The 19,865-nt window shown below is 43.9% G+C and overlaps 3 protein-coding genes across 3 annotated transcripts; 1 reads left to right on the top strand and 2 right to left on the bottom strand.

Moving 5' to 3' along the window:
* Positions 1-1,147: 1,147 nt before the first annotated feature.
* AWJ20_52 (uncharacterized protein) lies at positions 1,148-4,024 on the bottom strand (the record flags this gene model as incomplete). Its single annotated transcript, XM_018882327.1, has 1 exon — positions 1,148-4,024. The coding sequence occupies one exon, from the start codon at positions 4,022-4,024 to the stop codon at positions 1,148-1,150; it is 2,877 nt and encodes a 958-aa protein (XP_018734305.1).
* Positions 4,025-13,394: 9,370 nt separating this feature from the next.
* CAJ1 (Caj1p) lies at positions 13,395-14,885 on the top strand (the record flags this gene model as incomplete). Its single annotated transcript, XM_018882430.1, has 1 exon — positions 13,395-14,885. The coding sequence occupies one exon, from the start codon at positions 13,395-13,397 to the stop codon at positions 14,883-14,885; it is 1,491 nt and encodes a 496-aa protein (XP_018734306.1).
* Positions 14,886-15,428: 543 nt separating this feature from the next.
* YCK2 (serine/threonine protein kinase YCK2) lies at positions 15,429-16,946 on the bottom strand (the record flags this gene model as incomplete). Its single annotated transcript, XM_018882484.1, has 1 exon — positions 15,429-16,946. The coding sequence occupies one exon, from the start codon at positions 16,944-16,946 to the stop codon at positions 15,429-15,431; it is 1,518 nt and encodes a 505-aa protein (XP_018734307.1).
* Between the last annotated feature and the right edge of the window lie 2,919 nt (positions 16,947-19,865).

Consider the following 19,865-nt stretch of genomic DNA (forward strand, 5'->3'; position numbering starts at 1 on the left):
TCGACTAACGAAGATGAGGAATAGGTTTTCAAGATGGAGTTCTCTGGCGGCGCATTAACTGTTATTGGAGTCGTGGGTATCCGAAGGGAAGGTGTCTGTGAATATGGTAACATCGTCGAACAAATGCCGCCACTACAAATTACTGTAAGTTCGGCCGTAGCTGGTGAATTAGTGGACTGTTCAACCGGCTGACCAAAAGTAGAAGGACTAACAGAACTGACGATTGTAGGAATCATAGTACTACATATACCTTCTGAACAGATGACCGTAATAGATGGTGTGGATGGCGTGGAACTAGCAGTAACGGAGTAAGTGGATTGAGGTGTAGCTTCGAGCGTGCTGACAGTTGAGTGCGTGGCTGGTAGCATTGTGGTACATGTTCCAGCAGAGCAGACAACGGTAATTGATTCGATTCCATTGTTGACGCCAGCTGCGCTAGTGCTCATTGTCGCCGTAACCAAAGACATAGAGCTCACACTATTTGATAAAGTCTGACAAACATCGCCATTGCACACGACTGTTATTGTCGGGGCAGATGTAGCGATTATTCTAGAATTGGATACGACCGTTTGGACTGGGCCTGGAAACTTAGTTAGTCCTGCAGCTAATGACCATTATTTCTCATTAGTTTCGCACTTACCGTTAACAGTAGCGTATTGAGTTATCTCACTACTTTCTGTCTTCAATGGACACGGAATGGTTACTGTTACCGTGATTTCTTTGGTATTGCCTTGGATAGTGATCGGCATAGATGAAACTATGGTAGTGAGGGGTTCTGAAAGTTAGTAAAGTTGTAGAACTGCTGCTTCTGAGGGGAACTTACCGTTGGAGTAGGATGGTGTTGGAAGAACCATTGAAACCGTAGTTACAAATTGGTTAGTAGTACAGCCTGTGGCAGTACAAGGAACCGTGACAGTGGTAAACATAGTTGTACCACCCTCGGTAACCCGCGCTGTATTCATTTCCGTTAGAGGACTCTCGTAAACAGTCAATTCAGACAGAGCCGTCTTCTCTGGACAAGGGAGAGTGACTGTCACGGTTATCATCTTGGTATTACCCTGGACTGCAATAGGAGTAGAAGAGACCACAGTTGTAACGGGCTCTAGAAAGTTGTTAATAGCTGTTCAGGTTTTAAATTTAAGTGGATTCACTTACCATTAGGATAGGAAGGGGTGGGCAAGACCATTGTGACAGTCGTTACCAACTGCTGCGTGGTACATCCCTTTGCTGTGCATGGAACAGTTACAGTTGTCAAGAGAGTTGTACCCTCTCCAGGTACTGGAGAGTTCTGAACCGAAATAAACTCAGTATATGGGACCGACTGGGTGACAGTAGCACTTTCTGATATACTAGGGATGAATGTTCCGTAGATTGGAATTGTCGTCAGGACGTAAGATCGTCCAGAACATTTCGTTGGATGCTGGCAAGGAACTGTCTCTGTGCGATAGGATGTGTATGGAATACCTGCGGGAGACACAATGGAAGTCTCCACTGATGGTTCTATGCTTGAGGACGTTGTCGGAACATTGGTGCCGTAAATAGGAATTGTGGTAACAATATAAGACTTTCCTGAGCATTTAGTGGGATGCTGACAAGGAACTGTCATCGTTGAATAAGAAGTATAAGGAACTCCAGTTGGGAAAATACCTGGTGCTTCTGAAATGCCAATAGTGGTAATTGATGTCGAAATTGCTAATGAGGCAGTCTTTGTAGCGACTTCAGTCGCTTCAGCAGACATAGATGTGACCAATGCAATTGTAGTAACCATATAAGATTTTCCAGAACATTTCATAGAATTTTCGCATGGCACAGTCTTGGTTAGGTACGAAGTGTACTGCCCAACGGTTAGGCTGCTCATAGCTACTCCAGTTTGTGTTTCGCTTGGAAGCATAGCAATTGTCGTCACCAATACCGAACTACCAGAACATTCTGCAGGATTAGTACAAGACACAGTCATGGTGGTGTAACCGGTGGCACCCCTTTCAGTTGAAACAGGGACGATTGGTAAGGTTGTGACCATGACAGACTTTCCGGAACATTCAGCAGGATTAGTACATGATACAGTGACCGTGGCATATCCTGTTGATCCAGCTTGAACGGGGTTCGCGGACTGGGATACTGGGACAGTAGTTACCATGATAGACTTTCCAGAACATTCAGCAGGATTAGTGCAAGAGATAGTCATAGTCGTGTAGGCGGTAGCACCCATTTCAGTTGGAGTAGGAACAATAGGCAAGGTGGTTACTATGATAGACTTTCCGGAACATTCAGCAGGATTAGTACATGATATAGTGACCGTGGCATATTCTGTTGATCCAGCTTGAACGGGGTTCGCGGACTGGGATACTGGGACAGTAGTTACCATGATAGACTTTCCAGAACATTCAGCAGGGTTAGTACAAGAGATAGTCATAGTCGTGTAGGCGGTAGCACCCATTTCAGTTGGAGTAGGAACAATAGGCAAGGTGGTTACTATGATAGACTTTCCGGAACATTCAGCAGGATTAGTACATGACACAGTGACCGTGGCATATCCTGTGGATCCAGCTTCAATGGGGTTTGCGGCTTGGGATGCTGGGATAGTGGTGACCATGACCGAGTTACCAGAACACTCAGCAGGATTAGTGCAAGAAATAGTCATTGTGGTGTAGGCGGTAGCACCCATTTCAGTTGGAGTAGGAACAATAGGTAAGGTTGTGACCATGACAGACTTTCCGGAACATTCAGCAGGATTAGTGCATGATACAGTGACTGTGGCATATTCTGTTGCTCCAGTCGATTGTGGAACAGCAAGCGTCGTTACTATTGCCGAGCTACCAAAGCATTCAGCAGGATTAGTGCAAGAGACAGTCATAGTTGTGTAACCAGTGGCACCCATTTCAGCTGAAGTAGGAACAATAGGCAAGGTGGTTACTATGATAGACTTTCCGGAACATTCAGCAGGATTTGTGCACGACACAGTGACCGTGGCATATCCTGTGGATCCAGCTTGAACGGGGTTCGCGGACTGGGATACTGGGACAGTAGTTACCATGATAGACTTTCCAGAACATTCAGCAGGATTAGTGCAAGAGATAGTCATTGTGGTGTAGCTGGTAGCACCCATTTCAGTTGGAGTAGGAACAATAGGTAAGGTTGTGACCATGACAGACTTTCCGGAACATTCAGCAGGATTAGTGCATGATACAGTGACTGTGGCATATTCTGTCGGGCCAGTCGATTGTAGAACAGCAATTGTTGTGACCTTTACTGAGTGACCAGAGCATTCTGCAGGATTAGTGCAAGAGACAGTCATAGTTGTGTAGTCGGTAGCACCCATTTCAGTTGAAGCAGGGACGATTGGTAAGGTTGTGACCGTGGCATATCCTGTGGATCCAGCTTGAACGGGGTTCGCGGACTGGGATACTGGGACAGTAGTTACCATGATAGACTTTCCAGAACATTCAGCAGGATTAGTGCAAGAGATAGTCATAGTCGTGTAGGCGGTAGCACCCATTTCAGTTGGAGTAGGAACAATAGGCAAGGTGGTTACTATGATAGACTTTCCGGAACATTCAGCAGGATTAGTACATGATAGAGTAACCGTGGCATATCCTGTGGATCCGGATTCAATGGGGTTCGCGGCTTGGGATGCTGGGATAGTGGTGACCATGACCGAGTTACCAGAACATTCAGCAGGATTAGTACAAGAGACAGTCATAGTTGTATAGCCGGTAGCACCCATTTCAGTTGAAGCAGGGACGATTGGTAAGGTTGTGACCATGACAGACTTTCCGGAACATTCAGAAGGATTAGTGCATGATAAAGTAACAGTGGCATATTCTGTTGCTCCAGTCGATTGTGGAACAGCAAGCGTCGTTACTATTGCCGAGCTACCAAAGCATTCAGCAGGATTAGTGCAAGAGACAGTCATAGTTGTGTAACCAGTGGCACCCATTCCAGTCGACGTCGGGACAACTGGTAAGGTCGTGACTATAATAGACTTCCCGGAACATTCAGCAGGATTAGTGCAAGGCACAGTCATTGTGATACAGGGAACCGTAGTCACTACAACCGATTTTCCGGAACACTTTGTAGCATCTGTGCAGGGAATGGTCATGGTTGTGTAATCAGTAGCGCTGAACTCAGTTTGTGAGCTAGACTGAGGTACCGCGACTGTTGTAACGATAAGAGATCTTCCAGAGCATTCACTAGGGTTCGTACAATCCAAAGTGATAGTATTGTAAGAAGTTACCTGAGGTGTACTGATTGGTGGCACTGGTAGAGTTGTAACAAGGATTGAGCTACCAGAACAATCAGCCGGATTGGAACAACTCACTGATACTGTCACATAGGATGAAAGAGATAGATCGGTTAATGTTGTGGTACCGATTTCGGTCAAAGGGATGGTTGTTGTCTGTTGTGGTCTTTTACCCGTTAGTCTTCCTCAAAATATTCTGTAGCCCTTTGTGGCAGGTTTAACTTACGTTGATTCGGATTGAGAAGAATTTGACCATCTCACTGATGACGCTGGAACCATAGATGAGTTTTCAAATGAAGAGGAAAGTCCGCTTTGCTGCTTAGTACTCATTGGATTGTTGGTTGACATATTCATGCTCATTCCTGTAGATAACGGAAGAGAATTAGTACGAATAGAGGAAATTTCAGAACAGGTTGAGCATATCGTGGAAGTATTCAGAGCGCCATTTTCCGTTCCGGTGATGATTGAGCTTACTGTTCCTGAAGTAGATAAGCATGTTATACATTCCGTGGTGCTATTCAGCGCGCCTGTTTCTACTCCACCCTTAGAGGAGGTAGACCCACTGATCTCACTGGCTGGAGTAGTGGACACATATGAGGTCTTAGACGAACAAGTTATACATTCTGTGCTTGTATTTCTGGCACCATTATCGGCACCCGAAATCGAAGAAGACTTGCTTGCACTAGTGAAACTGGTCTCTGCCGAGCACGTGAGGCAAATAGAAGAGTGGGAAGTGGTTGAGACAGCTTCATTTCCTTTCGATGAGGATAAATTCGAGGATAATGATGCCGATGAGCTGCACGTTAAGCACACAGTACTAGAATTAAGAGCACCTGTCTCTGTTCCTTTGTTGATTGTGCTAGAAGATAAGTTAGTAAACAAATGGGATGACGTTAGAGACTTGAGAGTTGACGCTGTGGAATTATAAACAAGGGAAGCCGAACTTGTGACTATAGACGAGTTTGATTGCACCCCTCCAGTTGAACTACAGGTCAGACAAATAGAACTACTGATATGACTTGTGCTCAAAAGTGAAATGTTACTGGAAGAGGAGATAGAGTGTCCAGTGGATACAGCAGCAGATGAATGTGTTGATTTAGACTCGATCGACGAAGTACAAGTTAAACAGTTCGTACTAGTGTTCCGAGCTCCTGTTTCAGTTCCACTGATAATGGATGACTTAGTACCTGCGGTCTGGCTAGTCGAAGTTAAGTTTGAGAAATGACCCGACGAGTATGTGCTGGTGTTCAAAGCACCCGTCTCAGAACCGCCGAACGTAGATAGGACTGATTGTGATCCGGTAGCTGAGCTGTTGGAGAACACATAACTGTTTGTGGCATTTGACACTATCGTAGAGTTATTTGAGAAGAGAGGAGCAGTGGTAACATTGACTGGAGCAGTAGAAGTGGGACTCGAGACGGCACTCGTGCTGTTCGAGAACAGTGGAGAACTAGTAGTATTCAATGGCACCGGAGTACTGGACAAAGCAGGTGTGGTGATGTTAAAGGATCCAGAACCACTCGTAGTATTGACTGGTGCAGAAGCAGTGGAACTGTTCGAAATCACAGGAGCACTAGTAAGAGGAACCGTGGTGCTATTGGAGAATACTGGACTGCTTGTGGTGTTCAAAGCAGCAGAGGTAATGTTCGACGAAACTGGACTACTAGTAGGGGAAACTGTGGTACTGTTGGAGAACACCGGACTACTGGTAGTATTCAGGGGCATAGAAGTAGTGGTGTTCAACGCAGCAGATGTACTGTTGGCGAACACAGGAGAACTAGTAGGAGGAACTGTGGTGCTGTTGGAGAACACAGAATTGCTTGTAGTATTCACACGTACAGAAGTTGTGTTCAGGGCTCCAGTGGTACTATTTGAGAAAACAGGAGTGCTTGTTCGATTAACAGGATTCGTGGATGTGCTATTCAAAAGGTTTGAGCTGCCGGTACCTGTACAAGTTGGGCATAACATTGACGAAGAGTTCGAGAATGTCGGACTAGAAGTAGCATTTACTGGTGCAGAGGTAGTTGTGTTGAGAGCAACGCTGGAGGCATTGGAGAACACCGGAGCACTCGTAGTATTGAGTAGCACGGAAGCAGTGGTGTTCAAAGCTGCAGTTGTGCGCTTGGAAGACAAAGGAGTACTATTAGGAAGAACCGTGCTGTTAGAGAACACTGGACTGCTCGTAGTGTTCACGGGCACATAAGTAGTGCTGTTCAACGCAGCAGACGTACTGTTTGAAAACACAGGAGTAGTGGTGGACAAGATTGTGGTATTAGAGAACACTGGACTACTGGTAGTATTCACGCGCACAGAAGCAGTGGTGTTAAGTCCAGCAGTGGTATTATTTGAGAACACAGGAGAACTTGTGCGATTTGCAGGATCCATGGATGTGCTATTCAAAAAGTGTGTGCTGCTGTTTCCTGTACAAGTGGGGCACAACGTAGTTGAAGAGTTTGAGAATACTGGACTAGTAGTAGCATTTACTGGTGCAGAGGTAGTCGTGTTCAGTGCAGTACTGGAAGTGTTAGAGAATACAGAGGTACTAGTAGTATTCACATGCACAGAAACAGTCGTGCTGTTGGAGAATACAGGAGTGCTTGTTCGATTAACAGGATTCGTGGATGTGCTACTCAAGAAGTGTGGGCTGCTGTTACCTGTACAAGTAGGGCACAGCGAAATCGAAGAGTTCGAGAATACTGGACTAGTAGTAGCATTTACAGGGGCAGAGGTAATAGCGTTAAGAGCAGCACTAGAGGTGTTGGAGAATACCGGAGCACTCGTAGTATTCACATGCCCTGAAGCAGTGGTACTGTTTGTCAAAACTGGGCTGCTAGTAGTATTCATACGCATAGAAGAAGTGGTGTTAAGTGCCGAACTGGTGCCATTTGAAAACACAGGAGTACTTGTATGATTGACAGGTCTCACGGATGTGTTATTCAAGAAGCTTGAGCTGCTGTTACCCGTACAAGTTGGGCATAACGTACTCGAAGAATTTGTGAATACTGGACTCGTAGTAGCATTCACCAGGGCAGATGTAGTCGGGTTCAGAACAGTGCTGGAGGTGTTAGAAAACACAGAGGCACTAGTAGTATTCACATGCACAGAAGTAGTGGTATTCAACGCAGCAGAACTGTTCGAAAACACTGGAGAAGTGGTAGGCAAGGTTGTGGTATTAAACGCAGCTGTGGTACTATTGGAGAATACCTGGCTACTGGTAGTATTCACATGTACTGAAGTAGTGGTGTTCAAAGCAGGGGTGGTACTATTCGAGAAAACGGGAGTACTGGTATGATTGACAGAGCTTATGGATGTACTATTCAATGAGTCTGAGCTGCTGTTACCTGTACAAGTAGGGCATAACGTACTCGAAGAATTTGTGAATACTGGACTCGTAGTAGCATTGATGGGGGCAGGAGTAGTCGTGTTCAAAGCAATACTAGAAGTGTTGGAGAACACAGGGGTACTAGTAGTATTGAGTGGTACAGAAGCAGTGGTGCTGTTCGAGAACACAGGTGTGCTTGTGTGATTGGTAGGATCCATAGATGTGCTATTCAAGAAGTGTGAGCTACTGTTTCCTGTACAAGTAGGGCACAACGTAGTTGAAGAGTTTGAGAATACTGGACTAGTAGTAGCATTTACTGGTACAGAGGTAGTCGTGTTCAGAGCAACGCTGGAGGTATTGAAGAATACCGGAGCACTCGTAGTATTGACTGAGACAGAAGCCATGGTATTCAAAGCAGCAGTGGTGCTGTTGGAGAACACTGGGCTACTGGTCGTATTCACGGGCACAGAAGCAGTGGTGTTTAGTCCAGCAGTGGTGCTATTTGAGAAAACGGGAGTGCTTGTGTGATTGGCAGGATCCATGGATGCGCTACTCAAAAAGTGTGAACTACTATTTCCTGTACAAGTTGGGCATAACGTTGATGAAGAGTTCGAAAATACCGGACTCGTAGTAGTATTTACGGGGGCCGAGGTAGTCGTGTTCAGAGCAACTCTGGAGGCGTTAGAAAATACAGAAGTAGTGATAGCAGAAGTCACATTCTTCAAGGGAACAGTCGAGCTGTTCCCGAACACAGGAGCACTGGTAGTATTGACTAGCGCAGAAGTAGTGGTGTTAAGGGAATGAGATGTGCTGTTGTAGTGTGGAGCAGTGGTGCTATTGGCACGTATATCAGAAGTAGTGGTATTCAGAGCAACCGTCGAGCTGTTAGGAAAGACAAACGTGCTGTAATTCATTGAACTACTGTTCTGGGAAAGCGAAGTTTTATTTCCAGAGTACGAAGCTTGAGTAGTAATGTTTGAAACTCCTGTTTCTGTGCATGTTGGGCATATTCTCGTTGTATTAGAAAATGTAAGAGAACTGCTAGCATTGAGTGTACTTTGTGTGAATGTAGTCAGGTTGGCAGTCGAGCTATTAGAAAACATAGGAGAACTGGTTCTATTAACACCAAGAGAGCTAGTGTTCAACGAAGGGCTCGAGCTGATGGACAACAAGGAATTAGTATTCAAAACAGTAGAACCATTGGAAAACACGGAGCTGCTTGTCGCATTCAGTGGTTTTGGTGTTGTGATATGCAAAGAAATAGAAGTGTTTGATGCTGAAAGGCTAGTACTGTTAAGAGGATAACTAGCGGTAGTAGCCAGAGGAAGCGTAGAACTATTAGAAAATGCGTGTGCACTAGTGCTGTTTGTCTGCGTGGAGCTTGTGATATTTAAAAGAGAAGTAGTGTTGCTCGATTGTAGTGCTGTCGCAATTGTATTTGAGGATGTGGAATGAGTACAAGTTAGACACCACGTTGAGTTATTAGAAAAGGCGGAGATAGAGGTTCCATTGACAGGTGCTGAACTAGTTACATTGCCGTGGAGGCTAGTAGTAGTATTTCTGATCGTGTAACTTGTAATAGATGCTCTGTTAGCAGCAGTCGATACAGAGACTCTCGTTGTATTAAATGAAGCAGTCGAGCCATTGAATAATGAACTCCCTGTAGTTCCAACAGTGGTAAGATTGGACAGATTCTGCGAAGCGGTAGTGATATCTAATGATTTCGTTGTATCGAATTGTGTAGATGTAGAATTAGTGACAGAGGTGGGTTTTAAACTACTGGTTGTGCCATCAGTATTTGGACCCAGAGACTGATTACTACTCAAGAATGATGTTGTAGATAAATTCATAGAACTCAGAGTGTGACTCTGTACTGTTGTTATGCTACTGTTTAGACAAGTGAGACAGGCTGTAGTGGTATTCGAGGCAGTTGTGACATTGGAATATATCGAAGTTGAGCTCGACAAAGAAGAACTAGTTTTTGGGGTCACTACACTTGAATTCGAAACAGATGTTGTATTCAAAATGTGACTTGTTAGACTCGACGAGGCTTGGGATATACTGCTAGAACTTGAATTGAATCCCGAGGAAAGGAAACTGACCGAGCCCGATGTTTTATTTCGAGTCTGTATAGAAGAGGATGTTCTAGTCGAGAATACCAACTCACTGGTAGAGCTTGTATTTGATACAGATGTTAAACTCGACCTTGCAGAAGATGCTCCTAGACTGCTATTAGAGGTCGAAGAAACAGAACTCGCACTGGAAGTAGATAGCAGGGCACTCGTGTTGGAGATTGAAGTTGCTTTCACAGAACTATTGTTTTTAATCCAATCCGTGGATGTCTCCACCACTTGATGCAGTTCACCGCTGTAGTATTCATAACTTGTAAATGTTACGACGCTAGGGACCCAAGATCCACTTCGGGTTGATGCTGAGTATGTTAGTTGTAAAGTAAAAATAGTGTACAATTAAATCATACTTACTTGATGATGCGCTGGTGGAATTGCTTGTCACTAGAGAGCTTGAGGATGGCTCAGAACTAAGTGAGGTTTCTATCCTTGTTAATTTATTTCACATTTTTGCTCGCCTCTGTAATGGCTATACATACTTGAAGTACTAGAATTTGTCTTGAATTCTGAGCTTGACCGAGCAGTACTACTTGATTCTAATATCGGTTAGTTTGGCGGCTTATTGATTGATCTCATTCAAAATAAACCTACTTATTGACGAAGACAAGGAGGAAGACAAAGACGATGATGAAGATATTTGAGACGATGAAGCAGTCAGAGATGTACTGGAGTTAAAAGTGGACGATGTTGAGTTCAAATAAGAGTTCGAAGTTGTATTAAAACCGCTGATTCCTGGTGAGGACATATACAGTGCACGTAAGGCAGTTGGACGAGTAGGAGCATCAGTCAAGTCATCGGTTTTAGTTATTACCACTAGTTCTGAATTTGATAGAGAGTTTGCATGAGCATCATTCCCCGGAGACAATCCAGGACCAACACTCAAGCTATTCCCCAAGGAAAGCGAGCTAACGACCAAAATGGCGTTGCTGAGAATTGCTCGCATTATTTAGAACCAGATTCAAAATGTTTTCTATAGCTTTTCTTCTGATTTCAATAGATGGTTAAATTGAAAAGAAAAGACCAATTAATAGATACAAATAAACCTGGTGGAAATCGATCAGAAGATTTCTTTTGCCGTTACTGATATGTTAGCTTATAGCAAGTTTCTGGTAGTGATGAAACGATGGATTCTAACAGAACAGCTATAATGATCAATTGAGGCAAATGGAAAAAAACCTGATTGCGATAAGTGTTATGATATATTCTTTTTGGCAGAGACAAGTTTTATTTTTCAAGACAAGGTCCAGTTCTCAATGAGACATTGGAGTCTATATAAAGAATGCTTGATGCTCGCTCCTGAAGCGTTTTGGAAACTCTTGTGCCTGAATGATCCTAGACATAATACTAGAAAGGGCGGGAGAAATAGGCGGTTTGCAAAACAAATAATATTTGTAACTATAATTATACAGAAAAATACCAATAGGCAAGTTTGGCGGAAAGTTTTCGCGCATCTCGAGAATAGCTGCCATTGAGTTTAACGAAGAAGGTTATAGTAGTTGGGTGGCAGAATCTAGTCACCATTGACCACTGATGCATTTCACATTTCATCATTGATTTTTATCGTTTACTGCCTATTACATTTAAGAGACATTGGCAAAATTCCGTGACAACCAACGTGAAGGTGCTCCTGTTTGTATGCATTGCCGTTGTTGATCTGTGGGAAATGGCTGTCGATCAGGTACCAGGTTGAGTGGTTTCTTTTTCAGGAACCCGCATGATAATGCATAAGTACCTGCTGTTTAATTTAATAAAGAACAAGGCATTTGCTTCTAGATCTGAAACATTAATAAGGCAGCCTCTTGTATATAATACGACTGACAATTGAACTGGTATTAATTTTCCTGTTCTACTATTGGGTGATCTACTATACTACCTTACTAGACTTCGATAATCGAAGTCAAACCCGTATAGATAGCAGTAAACGTGTGAGTTTGTATTGCCAATTGCCTCAGTGGACTTGAATGTTTTGAGTAGTAGCATTACCGGTAGTGTCTGTGTTGGCTGGTCATGGTGGTCAACAGCAGCGGTCAGATATAGTTAAAATGATCTTAACTGCAGTCTAGGGCTACAGCAAAACAAAAGATATTAAACTTAAACCACAATGCTGTGCATTATAATATGGACTGCAATGACCTCTGGTGTGCTCGGGAGCCAAGCGTACAAGATGGGACCAATTGTAATTGCAGTTTTCATTGAAGATTATAAATCAATACGGCGGAAATATAGTTGCTATACTGCAAAAAGTGAGGGCTACTAAGAATAGACCTTATTGATGCAAGCAAACGACCTTCTATTATATATACGGTTTAATATCTAATAGAAAAAAAGCTTCACACTGCACTTGAGCTCTGAGCTTGGGCTCCTAAACCCTCATATCCACCAGAAGTACAAACCAGACTACCAGGTTGTCACGAGAGCCCGTACTACTAAATATAGGAAGTCATTGCTATCGTAAGTTAATATCTAAAGTCGCCGCAATTATATTGAGGGAACGAGAAAGATGAATGCATTGCACAATAAGGTAGATAATACAATCAGACGACGCGGTGAGGGCAGAATGAAAGGTGCCTCGTGCTGAGCCTCAAGGGCCATTTTACGAACAGACACGCCGTTTTACTGATTTCATTCACTGGTTTATCCTGCTACCCTATTAAAGAGCTTATTTAGTACCAGCTACAATGTTGTCTGCTTTTAAATTTGAATCCAACTGTTTTAGACTGAAACTCTGCTACACCTGCGAATCAGTATCGAATTGATACAACAGTCTGACCTCGACAATAATCACAGGAACCGAGTTTCGTATGCTAGCCTCAGACCTGTATTAGCCTCTTTAGCACTGTCTCCGGCGCTTTGATGTCAACACTGAGTTCTATGAACCACCCTACAGGGCAGCTCGCATGGTAGTAGTCTGCAATTGTCCGGAGTGGGAAACTACCGCAAAAAACGTTTTGGCACCTGGAGTTTGGCGGTAGACTATCCCTAAAGCCATTTGACCAACACTGAAGTTCATGATCGTGAAAGTATATATAAAAATCATAAACATGTGTCATGTAGTAAGATAGACAGGATACTCTACAGTACTTGACACCCTGTGAGGTTTAGACAAAAATTGGGCAATGGCCCAGAAATTAAGCACGGCATTTCCATATACAATCAAACTGTTATAGCCATATTTGGTTCAACCAGAAAAATCAACAATCTACTAAAAACTATAAACACATGGGTTCACATGAAACGTACTTAGGCGTTTATTTAGACCAGTGAAGAGAGCGCACGGCGCTAGCTGAACTGGCAGGTGAACTCTGGCAATTCACACGATCAAATTGGAGTTTTCTCGAACGTTCCGATAAGGCTGTTAGATGTACATGATACATAATATTCCTTGCCCAGACCCAAGATCCCAGTGACATTATTCTCCATAGAACGCGATTTGATTGAATTTGTTGATCTACTGTGATATTTTTCAGGATTAGATCAAAAATTTGAACAGTTTTGGGCCATTCCAGTCATTTCCGATACATCTGCAACTTACAAATAGACGTTGAGGTTTACAACTGGCAGTAATTCCATACAGATAGAGCTAATTAATTTTTTGGGGCTTGATTCGAGTTTTGATCTTGTTGAATTAGTGATATTCCTGGATCCTAGATATATTTTTTTTCTTTCATTTGCTTTTTTGGTTAATCACTAGAAATTACTTAAAATGTCCCAGACAGAAACAGCTACAGCCGATAGTGCTGTAACCTTTAAAGAGCAGGGAAATGTAGCTTACAAGGCAGGAAATTATCAGGAAGCTGTCGAGCTGTATGGCAAAGCTATTGAAGCTGATCCAACTAACCCTGTATACTATGGTAACCGTAGTATGGCGTTGATGCAGTTGAAAGAATACCAGCTTGCTTTGAACGATACTCTGGAATCCAACAGTTATGGCCCAGGAGTCGCTAAAACGCTCAATAGATTGGGCAAGTTATACACAACTCTCGGTAGACCCGACGAGGCTCTTCAAGCATACAGTTCAAGTGACCCTCCAGCCAGTGGACCCGAGGTTATGTATGCTCATGAAATGTCTAGAAACTTAGTACAAGCAGAACAACTTCTACACAGTGAAAACCCTGCTTTGGGAATTCATTCATTAGATGCTGCTGAGAGATATCTTGGAGCAGGTGTTAAAATACCAAGAAAATGGACATTGTTACGAGGACAGTTATATTTGGCTTCAGGAAATATTGATGGTGCTACTTCGCTGGTCATGTCCTTGTTGAGATCCGATTCACAAGACCCTGACGCTCTTACTCTGCGAGGAAAAGTCCTGTATCAAGAAGGAGATGTCAGCAAGGCAGTTGCTCACTTCACCGAGGCTTTAAGGTGTGATCCTGATAATGCCAATGCTCGTAAATCATTGAAAGTTGCCAAAGAACTGGAAAAGCTGCGTACTGAGGGAAACAATGCGTTCAAATCAGGCAGTTATGCTGCTGCCAAGGAATTATATACCCGGGCATTACAAGTGGATCCAACCAATAAGGGCATAAACTCCAAGTTGTACTCTAACCGAGCAACTGTGAACATTAAGCTGAATCTCATTGAAGAAGCATTAGCAGACAGTGACGAGGCTCTCTTATTAGACCCTGGTTTTGTCAAGGTGAAGAAGACCAGAGCCCGAGTGCTTCTTCAACTGGAAAGATATGAAGACGCAGTTCAAGAGTTCAAGTCTGCTATTGAGATGGACTCTGCTGACACTTCGCTGAGACAAGAGTTACAAAATGCCGAACTCGAGCTCAAGAAGAGCAAACGCAAGGATTACTACAAGATTCTGGGCGTTAGCAAGACCTGTACAGAAACCGAACTCAAAAAAGCATATAGAAAGCAAGCACTTATCTACCATCCCGACAAGAATCCCGACGACCACACTGCACAAGAGAAGTTCAAGGAGGTAGGTGAAGCCTACGAAACGCTGTCGGACCCACAAAAGAGAGCAAGATACGATTCTGGCGTCGATCTCCAAGATCCATCTGACATGTTTGGCGGTATGGGCGGCATGGGCGGCATGGGCGGCATGGGTGGAATGGGCGGTATGGGAGGCATGGGAGGCATGGGAGGCATCGACCCTGAAATCCTCTTCCAGATGTTCGGTGGTGCTGGCGGCGGAGGCCGTGGTGGCCACCCTGGATTCAGCTTCTCTTCCGGAGGCTTCTAAAGTTAGATAGAAACCCATCTCCTAATTATTCCGCATCATAATATATTCATCATTTTTCTTTACTGGGTGCTGCCTCCGGCGGCTGGGGCTCTGCCCCAGACCCCGTGGCTCCTCTCGCTTCGCTCGAGTCGGTAAGTCGACGGTCCCATCCAGTCTCCTGCGAAGCAGGAGCTACCAGGGTCTGGGGCGGAGCCCCAGCCGCCGGAGGCAGTCGCACACGAACTACTGGCGGAATACGTATATTATGACAAGATTATAGATCTACAAGGAAACAGAAGAAAAACAATAAGAAAAATTAAGACGGCGTGTGGCTTGCGGGCTGATGCGAGGCAGCAAGACAAACGGGTGGAAGCGGTGTACGTGGTACTAGTAACTGAAACAAAGAGGGCAGAAAAACGAAACGGGTCAGGTTTGTGGGAGCAGCAGATTGCTGGCTCCACAGAGTCAATGCAATAATATGGGCTCGAATTACACAAGAACGCCATATGAAACCGCTGCCGCAGCAGACAACGCTGGAATATACGGTTCATGGCAACAGCAAGTTTAGCCACAGCAGAAAGCCCCGATCTTGGCCCAGAAGCCCTTGTTTTCCTCGGTACCTTGCTGTTGTTGCTGTTGTTGCTGATTCTGGTAATCGTGACCGTACTGGTGCGAACCAAGGTTTGATTGTTGTTGCAGTTGTTGGTTGGTCGATTGATATCCTTGTTGTGCGTACTGGTTGCTGCTAAGAATTTGTGACGAGTTGTTCTGGTACTGAGCTACGTTGGATCCTCCAATACTGCCACCAGTACCATTAGCAGGCACTCCTAGGGCGGCACCAGACTTGGATAATCTCTGACCAGCAAGAGCCTGTTGTTGAGCCTGTAATTGTTGTTGAGCAGCCGTGGTAGCTTGCTGTAACTGGCCAGGGGTGCTCTGTCGAGTATTACGTCTGGATTTGGATGCATGGCGGATAAGTGCAGCATTTGGCGGTGGAGGAGGTGGTTGAGCTGCGTTCAATCTAGATGATGACAGGTGGACTTGAGAATGTCTGTTATTAGCAGTAGCATTGGCATTGTTATTGGCATTGCTAGAGTTGTGACCTGGTGGGTAGGGGTGACCGTATCCATGCAAATTGGGCTTTTTGTTAGTGGCCGAATCCCAGCCTTTTCCACCATTGAGCTTCATCCAGTCATACTCGCCATCCTCAACTTCACCAGTGCTCTTCAATGCTTGAGTAAACAAGTCTCGCAAATAGTCATAATCAGGCGTCTCTTCGAAACCAAGGTTACGCACGTATGTCAAATATTGCTCAAGTTGTTCTGGGAATCCTTCACACAAGTCGCGGATTTGGGTGGTTTGCTTCTTCTCACCGATTTTCTCGTATTTTTGTTTATTAGTAGCGGCCTTGAGTCCTTGCCATGGCAGACCACCTCGCAAAAAGTACATAAACACATGACCAAGAGCTTCTAAATCATCACGACGACTCTGTTCTCGACCTAAATGGGTGTTGATGGACATGTATCTGGCAGTACCAGACAAGGATTTGCGCTCTCTATAAGGGATATGCTGTTTTGTCTTGGGGTCACGGTATTGTTTAGCCATGCCGAAATCAACCACATACACCAAATTGGCGTTTTTTGTACCTGGTTTACCAATCAGAAAGTTGTCTGGCTTGATGTCTCTATAGATGAGGTTCTTCTCATGAATAGTTTGCACTCTGGAAATCATTTGCTTAGCAACCATGACAACAGTTTTTAGAGTGAATCTACGGCCACACCAGTCGAACAAATCTTCCAAAGATGGCCCCAACAAATCAATAACAAGAATATTGTGGAGTCCTTCTTGGCCAAAGTAGTAGACATTGGGCATTCCCAAACAGCCAACGAGAATTTTGTAGGTTCTGTATTCATCACGAAGTTGAGGAGCATCTGATTTACGAGGTTCAAATTTAATAGCCACTTGTTGGTTGTTGAGAAGATTGGTTCCTTCGAAAATAACACCAAATGAACCCTCACCGATCTTCTTTCCCACGCGGTAGTGAACGCCCACCACGTTGGACGACTGGATATGACTAGACATTGTAGCCGATTAAATGCGTTGAATGATCGAGCAGTTGACTAATCGACAATTCGAGTATGAAAAAAATGAGTGGAGATATTGCCCTAACTGTGACGTACTTCTATTAGTTATGTTGACTTGTCTTGTCTTTTTGATTGGTTTTTTTTCGATATCGTTGGATTTGCTGACACCGTTGATATTGAGCGTTGTAGTGCTTTTGGTTTTGTTGATCTGTATATACAATCAATCAAATACTGGCCAGTGTGGATTTAACAAACACATGAATAAATGCAAGTCGATAAACAAAAAACGTACCAGGAAAAGCAGCCAGGTTCAAATGAAAGAACCAGTTTGAAAGTAGCTACTTTGCAACAAATCAAGTCAACTAAAATCAAATCAAATCAAATCAAGAACTGAAAATTAATGAAAAGCTTGATTGATTGTTTGATGGAATGACCTTTGTAGTATTGTCGTCGATGTTTATTTTCTAGTGTCCTTATCAATCCTATAGTTGGATTAGCACTAACGTCAAAGTCCAACTAGTCGCAATCACTATACTACTTGTAGCGATTGATTGAGACCCTTGACAGAATAGGCCAGACCGTCAATAAAAGGGTGTATGCTCGAATTCGTATCGACTTCACCGAACAGAAAATGCACTAAAACCTAGTCGCTAGTAACTATTCGAAATAGAACCAAAAAAGGGAAAAGATATATACCAATAATACCACAGACAGAGAAATATTCAATAGAAAGATCTTTGTCGCGTTTCGGTAGATTTCCTTTCTTATTGGGTGTCGATTTTTTTTAACTGGTTGTCCAGTTTTAGGGAGTATCGACGGTAGAGTCAACAGTGTATGGCGTTTGTTGTGTGTAAGATGGAGAAGAACAAGTGGGTATGCGAGGGAAACCGACCTAGCGGGTTGAAGCAAAAGCGCGAGCTTGTGTACGACGATACTTGGCGCGGTGTCAAGTGTTAGGGAGAAAATGCAGGAGGTACAGTAGTGTAGCAGCTGGCAGGCAGGAGGGATTGAAGGGTGGGCTCTAGGCTTGGACAGAAGGGAGTTTGGAGCGGCTTTGGCTTGTAACGTAACCCCAAAACCAAGCGGCAGCTGCAGACCACACCGAAGCGCCAGAACTAGCGGCATCAAAACAGCAGCCCTAACAGCAGCCCTAACAGCAGCCCTAGCAGCAGTTTGGCAGCAGCTTAACAGCACCCTCTAGCGGCAATTTTGGGCTTGACTTTTCCCAAAGGATGGGCTCCGTGGAGCGAGGCAGGAGGCTGATAAAGTGAGTTAGGGAGGCAGAAAGCAGAAATTCCAGGAGACACAGGGGGACCGGGAGGAAGGGGTACATAGCAGATGGACGGGCACAACTGAACGGAGTAAATTCACCTCAGCAACAGAATTTACTGATAAAACTACCTGAAGATGCTGGACCCAACTAGCGACCTGGCATTTTTTTTGCTATGACCAACTCGATTCGGCTGTCCATCAGAGAGCTGGGCTTGAAATTCAAGCAGCAGAAGCTGCTGCTGCTGCTGCTGCTGCTCCACCTTCTGCCCCAGACCCGCTCCCGCTGCTCCTGTTGCTCCAGAGCCACACTGGCTGCTTCCTGCCGCTGTACTTCTGTTCCTCCTACCCAACCTCCCAGCTCATGGTACCATGGGAGGCTGCTGCACAAATTTTCTCGATAGGGTTGCGGTATTTAGTGCATGCATATACCTGATGATACATCATACAGTTTACTCTTTCGAGCCGAGTTTCTACAGATACGCCATATTCGAGTGTTTACATTATTTATGAACTATATCAGAAAAGGCTTGAGACGGATTGGTAAATGAAACCACATTGACATATGGGCATGTATGAGAGCAGGATATTTTGAACAGGAGATTCTGAGGGTATATATTGAAGGCGGTAGATGATACGATATCAGTAAATAATTGTCTAGACCTGAAAAATTGCTTTATCAACGAATAGCAAACAACGGCAACAATAGGAACCACTTGTACGGTATATGGCACTGGCACTGGCATGACATGACATGACATGACATAGCATGGCATATAGCAATAAGATAGTTCTAGTGCAGTTACCATATATCCTAAGCTGTAATAAACCAATGATAGCCATGCTACCAATGTGACCAATGCTGCCACCAATGCTGCCACAAATGCTACACCACCCAACCCAACCCAACCTAACTTAACTTTAGAGCTACAGTACGACGGACGTATTGAGGTACATATATCTGTATAACATTATTTCCTGTATAGAACATTGATGATAACGTATAATATGTAATATAGTAGTAGAGAGGCTAGATATTTTATTATGTGCTCGGCATTGAGCTCGGCAAATCGAGCTGTTGACTACGACAAAGACTCAAACGTAGGTTTATATGACTGAGGATGGCCTTTAACTGGTGAGGTGAGATCGATAAACTGCATAGCAACAAACTACAGGATATCAGTCGTATGACAAACAGTATGATATTCATAAGTTATCATATTCGTAGGCATGACATTCAGATTCATTATCACATTCACGGGCTATAACATTCATTGGTTATCACATTTATAGGGTATGACATTCATCAGCTATAAGCTAGGCTAGGATAGTCAGATGAGCAGATAGACAGAGAATTGAGGGTCATAAATGGTCGGATAGTGTATAGTGGATATGTAAGGTGGATAGTGTAATGTGTGATAATCCAATTTAGATCGCAGTATATCGCAGATATTATTTATATTTTGTATCATGCACTGGACTGGACTCAAGCTGATCAATTGACTTAATAACTGTAACTTCTAAATCCGAGGCGAGGCTAACATAATTAGCTTGAGGTATATCTGTATTGCACAATCAGGCCATAATGTTGTAATTTAGAAGAAAAAAAAGGATTATTAAATTTATTTAATATCATGACTTATCTGAC

Source organism: Sugiyamaella lignohabitans, chromosome A (genome assembly GCF_001640025.1).
Source record: "Sugiyamaella lignohabitans strain CBS 10342 chromosome A, complete sequence".
Classification (NCBI taxonomy): domain Eukaryota; kingdom Fungi; phylum Ascomycota; class Dipodascomycetes; order Dipodascales; family Trichomonascaceae; genus Sugiyamaella; species Sugiyamaella lignohabitans.